This window comes from Amaranthus tricolor, chromosome 15 (genome assembly GCF_026212465.1).
Source record: "Amaranthus tricolor cultivar Red isolate AtriRed21 chromosome 15, ASM2621246v1, whole genome shotgun sequence".
NCBI classification, from domain to species: Eukaryota; Viridiplantae; Streptophyta; class Magnoliopsida; order Caryophyllales; family Amaranthaceae; genus Amaranthus; species Amaranthus tricolor.
In genome coordinates, this window is record NC_080061.1 from 5,778,820 (window position 1) to 5,786,857 (window position 8,038).

General features: G+C 32.6%; 1 protein-coding gene across 1 annotated transcript; it reads right to left on the reverse strand.

The window, feature by feature from the left end:
- Positions 1-423: 423 nt before the first annotated feature.
- Positions 424-7,831, reverse strand: LOC130801199 (protein NUCLEAR FUSION DEFECTIVE 4-like). The gene is made up of 3 exons (XM_057664983.1): positions 7,170-7,831; positions 2,363-3,309; positions 424-1,299 (listed from the first exon to the last, which is right to left on the reverse strand). Exons 1-3 carry the CDS (start codon positions 7,626-7,628, stop codon positions 822-824), a joined length of 1,884 nt encoding a protein of 627 aa, XP_057520966.1. The 5' UTR covers positions 7,629-7,831; the 3' UTR covers positions 424-821.
- Between the last annotated feature and the right edge of the window lie 207 nt (positions 7,832-8,038).

Below are 8,038 nucleotides of genomic sequence, written 5' to 3' on the forward strand. Positions count from 1 at the left end.
CACTGAAATAATGGGATGCTTGATAGTTAATACTCTCCTTGTCTTATTGAGATTGCTACATTTCTCCTTAAAAGCTCTAACATAGAAATGCGTAATACAGCAATCTCAGTGGGATAGAGGAGTGAATCACTTTAGACTAAAAGCATGGAACTTTCCGTAAATTGATTGAATATGTCGTTCAGGTGTACTCAATTTCGACATAAGTTCCTAACGAGCAGCCTAGATTGTCGAACTCGCGCCATAAGTTATAAAAATGCAGATACTAGAATCAGAAACAAGTACAGTTGATCAACTAAAGCACAAAATAGTGAGAAGAAAAGACAGGCATTGTGTATTGAATCAGAGAGGAACAAATAACACTAACAGATTAAGCCAGACCGTATGCTAAGCAGATTAAACGACAAGATTTTCAGAACCAAACCGTTCAGAATTGATCAAAAACTCGTACTATACAGCAATCAAGCCAATTAATACAACAAGATTCAGTGAATACATGTTAGAACTAAATCTTGTAGCAAATTTTAACTTAATCCGTTTATATTTGCTTCCAGTAGATACATATTTCGTGTAAAGCAGGATTCTCGATACATGTTAGAAATATTGCAGCAAATTTGTACTCATTCTATGTATATTACCTTGCAGTAGATACAAATTTCGTGTATATTTCCTTACAGTAGATACAAATTTCGTCTCATCCTTTCTGGTTCCTCAAAAGCTTTTATAATTCTATCATCGATTTCTTTTTCTTCTTTTGATTTGTATTAAAACGTGTAAAATTTTCTTCCTGTACATTTCCAGCCCTTCCCCTCAAAACGTCTCTCCTAATCCAGTTGATAAGAAATCCGATCATGTTCGAATCGATCATAAGCATGCTTAGTTCTCAAGAACAACAGAAGACATGAAAACAGTCCAACAACGGAGATGCATCCCCACCAAACGAAGGTCCAAAAATAGCAGTCTCGACCCATACAAACCACAGTATCAGCAACCATTGAGATCCCTTGAGACGTAATTCCAGCATTGGAATCATAAACTACAGCGGCTAAGAAACCATAAACTAAGGAACCGATAGGGATGTTTGTGATCAAGATATTGTGGTTGACACCCACACTTAAAGGGCCGAAAAGCTCAGATGTTATGGATACGGCTGCTGCAAATATGAAACCCGAGCTAAGTCCTATCAGTGCGGTTCCTGCTTGCAGCATCAGAGCACTTCCTGATCCTGTTAAAAGCAAGAAAGCGATTGGGGTTGGCATAAGTGCGATTGCTAGCCATCCTGTCCTCGCAAAATAGAACTTCCTGTCCAAAGTTTGTATTCAACTTCAGAAGAAAACTTCAAACATCAATTTTACTCAATCTCCTAAGAAATGGAATCACATGCATACCATTGCAACTAGTGTTGTTTAACGGGCCGAATCAGGATGGTTCGGGTCAAATTTAATTGGGGTAGGTCGGGGCGGTCATGTCAAATTTATACGGGGCAGGGCGGGTCAAGCCTATTTAAATCCGACCCACTTTGACCCATTTTTAAAAGTTCATTTAATAATTTTTTTATTCTACTTTATGGCCTGTTGGGTCGACCCACCTATATATATAATAACACTTCCTCCGTTCTGAAATACTCGCTACATTACTAATATTGATACTATTCATCGTTTAAGCTTATTTTATATATTGCAACTAATGTGTAAGCATAAATATAGTCAAGTGGGATCTTGTTTTAAACGTCTAATCGCATACTTTCATAATATTAACTTTTTATAATTTTTAGACGTGTATAATTTAATATATAAATAATCAAAATAACGCATTGGATTGCGTAAAAAGTCAAATGTAGTAAGTATAGTGAAACGGAGGAAGTATTATATAAAAATATAAAAAAAGAGTGGTGTTCAACGGGCCAGAACGGGGCGGGGCGGGTCAAAAATTAAACGGGCCTGGTCATGTCAAATGTTAAACGGGTCGGGACGGGTCAAGCCCGGTTAAATCCGACCCTCTTTGACCCGATTCTTAAAATAAAATAGCTTTTTTTATTATACTTTATGGCCCGTTGGATCGACCCACTTATGTATATAATAATATCATTTAAAAATATAAAAAAAGTGGTCATGTTTTTTCCCAATTAATTCTTATAATTATCCGGCCCAGCTCGGCCCTTTACACCAGGCCCGTTAATGACCCGACCCGCTAATGACCCGTTAAAATGTGATCCGACCCATTGAATTGACTCGCCCGGTTGAACACCTCTAAACCCGACCCTTGACCCGTTGGGTTGACCCGCCCCATTAGACACCTCTAATTGCAATCAATAAATGGAAGCTAATGAAAGAAGATCTATCTTTAAGAAAGATGAATAACTTACGCACGAATGTAATCCGGAGAAGCTGAAAGTAAGCGGCCAAAGAAAGAGAAAGATGAATAGAGAGTTATGAGAGTTGTAGTGCTAGACTTCTGCCCAAGAGACTGAGCGATCTGTCCTAGATTATTACTATAAACCAACCCAATCGTACCTCCACAAAAGTAAGCAATGTAGTAAAGCCAAAAGTCCACCCTACGAACAAGATTTGAAGCTGAATGTTCTTCCCCAAGCATTACCAATTGATTTTTCCTGATCACTGCCCCACAGGAAGCTTCAATCTTGCTTGCACCAACCCCATTGAGGCTATAATTGGATCCAGTAAAATCATTCGGACTCCAATTCCCGAGCAAAGGCATACTATCACCCACATAACTACCCTCTCGAGTTGAGATTTCTTTATGGAGCTCCAAATCATTATCATCGACCAAAATAAAACCCGACCCATCAATGTGGAAGCTGGAGTGTATCTGTTTGAACCATTCCTGAGCATAGACAATACCCGGAATGCATAGAGGAAAGAACAGCAGGAAAATTGCGCCTCCAAAGAGAAGGCGTGAAGACATCATATCATCATTGGTAGACGAAGAAAGGAAAAGAAGGTAAAAGCCTGTCATGACAGCCAAAATGTTGAGGAAAAAGAAGATGAAGGAGTCCCTACGAACAACATCAGGAGGAAGAGGTTCAAGTTCGGGTTGTCTTAAGATTGGGAATAAGGCAATGAGGGAAGTGAAGAGGGGAACAACGGTGTTTAAGAAAAGGTAGACGGAATGTGAAGATGGGTCTATTGAATTAGCTGCTAAAGTGTAAAACGCAGCACTTACACCATTGAAACTTACTGTAAGGGAGAGTGCAAGTGCTCGGTTTACAGAGAAGTTTTTGATGCAGAGGACAAAACACACGGTGTTGAACCAGCAGATGCTGCATCCTGCTAACAGGCATAGGAAAAATACCTGTCAAATATAACCATGAATATAAGTTTAATATCATATATACTAATATACATCAAAGTTTTGTAATACTCATAATACATCTACTAATTAGGAGAGGCAGAATTGGCAAGCCACTCAAATGGATTTACTACTGAGTTTGATTTGGTTATATACTTGTATTTTGAGTGATTAGTCATTTAGATTTTTTTTTTTTTTTTTTTTTTTTTTGGCTTCGGTGGAACCTTTTGACTATGCACCGAGTAAACCCCCAGTTCGTGGCCCAAGCGGTCAAAGAATCACAAACATTTAACTTAGCCGAGAGTTGACCAATTCAACCCAAATGATTAGAGGTGGCATTCTCAACCTTTCAAAAAAGCTCGATCAGACCTAAGTTTCAAGAAATAAAGCAAATGCCTTTGCCTTGATTTCAATTTTAATAGAGTTAAACTTGGGTGTAGCCATATTTATGAATTAGCATACCATAAAAACAATTGCAATCATAAAAGTACTAATTTTCCAATCAAGTCAGTTTTCATTAGTATAGGATTGTACATGGGGTACAGACACAGTAAAGTTAGGTTACTGTGATACTAAGATGGAAAATAAAAAACAAGAAAAAACGTAATATGAAACGTAAGGTAGTATTGATACCATGACCAAATGAGCATACTCCCTCCACAATGAGTAATACATTCTAGAATATTTTTCATGATGATTTCATCTCACCAACCCTTTATTTGTATTAGGCATAGGCATAACAAACTCGAAAATATATTAAAAAAAATTAGTTTTTAAGAATGTTGTAATAAATAAAGAGAGAGAATAAATTGTAAAAAGAGAGTTAAAATATAAGAATGAGATTAAAAAAAGTTGTGGACCATCATTCAAAATAGAAATGAGGCAAATAAAGTAGCACAGACTAAAATAAAAAATACTTCAAATTTAATGGTATTTCTTTTGTTAGCCGTGAGCATAAATGTCTTATATAGACTGTCCATAATATTTTACACTTTTAGTGTGTATGCACGCACTAACTTAATAAAAGTAAATATTTACTTGTTAAAATAAAAAATTCATAGTATGTACCAATTTTATACAAGAATTTCTTTTAATTGAATACATTTCCCAAAGGAAATAGTTCTCCCAAAAGTTCATATTTTTATGGAATATGCAAATTGATAACTAGTGTTAATTTGTCTAGTGAATGGATGATAACCATAAGAATTTAGAAGGGGAAGGGAGGAATAATGAAAAGGTCGTTTCTGATGGTAGTTCTGATGTGTAATCGCTTAGAGCCCAATTTATAAAGAGACCCAAATTAAGTTAATCTTTATTATTAAAATTTAGTTAGTGCATAAGTACCTTATCTTATATAATTTTAAATTTGTACATTTATTTGACATTAATGTGATAGGAAAAAGAAATTATATGATGTATAGTTGGAAAAAAAAGAACCAAAACCTTATTTATACACGGGTTTTTTTTTTAATTTTTTACCTAGGGCCTAAAAATGGTCAAGAACAGCAATGAGGAACTCTTTTTTGTTTGCTTAGGAAAAAAGGGAAGGAGAACGTAGATGAATAAGCAAACATGGTCAATGTACCATTTATACTTCTAATTTTTCAGGGCAGATTTGATTATTAATAAAATTAATAAACTCAATTTCTTATTTATGGATATGAGTTGCCATCTTTAAAATATGTTAGGTCTGATGAAGATGAAGAATTCCTCAAATTCTTTCCTTCCTTTTAATTTCTTTCCCTATAATTTGGTGTTCCAACACAGAAAATCCAGATAAGGTGTAAAGGTAAAAAAGATATATTGAGATGATGGGAATCAGGGAGAGGAGTAAAGTTACTTGCAATTTTGGAAAAAAATGTTTACTAAAATAAAAGTGTTTACTAAAGAAAAATGCTTTACTTCCATTAAAAATCCCTTGTCAAACTAAAGTGAAAATTTTAATAATTAATTTTTTAGAACAATGCTTATATATCCCTAACCAAACACCTGAAATTTGATGTTTAATAGTAATTCTTTCGTTTTATAATAATATATTTGCTAAATTTTTTTATCAATTTCACAATACTTTCACATTATTATATACATCATAAAAAACTTATAATAAATTATAGGAATATTAATTATTTTTAATTTATTCCAACTTCATACCTCATTGAGACATTAACTCTAATACTTTTCTCGTTATTTAACACGGTAATAATATTTTGCTATTAACTAAATATTTCCTTGATATATACTTATGACAATTGACAAATTAAAATGATGCAAATATTATAAAATGAAATTAGTACTTCTATTTTAGCCTTTTAAGTCACCCTCTACACAAAGGAATACACTACAATATTGAAAAGAATTTAGAATCTTCAACTATAAAGTGGAAATCACACCTTTAGCACCACAACATCATCAATTAATTAATTGATTAAATGATTGAGATCTCCACGGTTTTTTAAATAATTTTTAAGTCTCAATATCTCTAATTTCGCATCATAAAAAATTATAAAAAATATATAATAAGAAAGTATATGTTTAAAACGAATCTAACAAGATCTCACATCTCAAAAATCTTAATTAAATTTCTCTCTCCTTAAATACAAAAATATTTCCTTAAAATTAGAGTTTGCTCTATAATTGTTTCACAATTATATTTTATTTAATTACAGAATAGACTAAGTAAAGGTTCTAAGTAATATTAACAATAATTTAAAACATAGATTAAACGCGACATTACACTTTATTATTATTAAACATAAAGTCACACATTAAAATTAATAACCTTAAAAAAAGTAACACATTAATACATAACATAAAGGGTTTTTCTAATCTATCTATTTTAAACAAAGTTGTACATTGTTAATTATGGGTATAATAATCTTCAAAGTTTATTTTTTTTCACTTTATTATTTCTTTGATTACTATCAGTTGCTTCTATTTGTAATTAGAAGTATTCTAGCTCTTTCCTTTATTTTATGTCATTCTTTTATTTTTCACAACAATTAATCTTGCGTATTTATTGAAGTAGTTACTTTACTAAAAACGGTTAAAAGAGATGGATAGTTAAGAAAACCCTATCTTGTGTATGTATTTGCTTAATAGTTAACACTCAATTTTTTTTCTTCCTTATTGGAAGAAATATAGAAAATATATAATTTGTCATTTGTGTATATATAATTTTTTTTTTGCCATTTATTCATCCTAATTCCTAATAATAGTAAGTTGTCATTTCCTACACTATTAAAAGACATGTTAAGTCACATATATTATCATATACTCCCCCTATTCATTAATTTAGGGACAGTTTCTTATTAGATCAATTTATTGATTATGTATCATTTTTATTTTTATTATTTTTTTTACTCTTTTACCCTTACTACAACACAACAACGCATATAAATATCAATATTCTTTATGAAAAAAAAGTAAATTTTTCACACTTTTATGTGATCCCCTACCCCTTTTAGTTTTTGGTGCAAAAGAAAAATGATCCTAAATCATAACTAGAAGGAAGTAATTAATAAGGCTTTTAAATTTAAACCATACAAAATAATTGATTAAACTATAATAAAACTGACCTTTTGACTATATACAAATTACTTTATATCCCTCTAAATTTATATCATAATAAACTTGAAAAAATTCTCACTTGTTTTTTCACATTTTATAGATATTTGGATTCACATCAAGATATTATACAATAACATAAAAATTTCTTAAAATTTCAAAGATGCTCTAACTTTCAAACAAAAGATTCCTAAGAGTACAAGTTACCCCACATCAAATCAATCAATTTATTAGAAAAAATCCAAGAGAAAAAATACACCCAAAAAGAAAAACAAGCGAAGAAGAAGAATACAACGTACCACAAAATAAGGGGGAGAAAAAACGCCACGAATAACAAGCCATTGGAAGCCATAACCAACCAATCCCATAAACCCAGCAATCATCATAACAACCCACAAAGGCAAATACAAAAGCGCCAATCCCGACGACCAACCAAACGCTTTACCTAAATCAGACGCAACAGCTAAGTAATTCAACTGCACTTGAGAAATTCCTAATATCGCTTTCATCTCCGATGAATACGCCGAAAAGTCAAAATTAGTGCCGGTAAAAGCTTGTAGCCATATCGTAGCAACTAAGATTACCCATTTTCTGGATTGTCCCGCCATGGATAATCTCGCTATTAGTTTAAGGATTCCGGCGAGTTTTAGTATATGTAGTTGTGGGTACAACCGGAAACGACGTCGTGGAGATTTGGGGGTGGGATATCGGAAAATTTGGGAAGTATAAGTATGATCTTTGGTATTGCGAGGTCTCATGATGATGATTTTGGGTATATATAAGAGGGATTTGTAATAAGATTAATTGGGGTTTGGGTGATTTAATTGTGTGGGGTCCTTATTTGTGTGTCTTTTTCTGATAAGAAAATGGTGTTGAATGTTGATGGAGAAATTGATATGGTTTAGGGAGAGGTGGAGGAGCAAAGTGGGAGGGACGGACCATTGTTTTTACAAATTGATGAAATTGATAGAAATTGATAGAATTGGTTAATATTTGTTAATTTTATTTAATTAAGGATATTCTAATGATAAGCACCAATTATCCGACAGGCGAATGGTAGCAATTTTTTAATTTTTTTTTCACAAAATAGCACTCAACTCTTGGGATAGGTACTGCAGTAACATTATGATGTTAAAAACGTTAAGTTTCCGTTAACTGTTAAAATGAC

Excerpts from the sequence above, each read along its gene's own strand:
- LOC130801199 (XM_057664983.1), bottom strand. The coding sequence starts at position 7,628 with ATGAGACCTCGCAATACCAAAGATCATACTTATACTTCCCAAATTTTC. Across the intron at positions 3,310-7,169 it reads TTTCTCCCCCTTATTTTGTG|GTATTTTTCCTATGCCTGTT; the intron begins GTACGTTGTATT and ends TATATTTGACAG. Across the intron at positions 1,300-2,362 it reads TCTCCGGATTACATTCGTGC|GAAGTTCTATTTTGCGAGGA; the intron begins GTAAGTTATTCA and ends AACTTTGGACAG.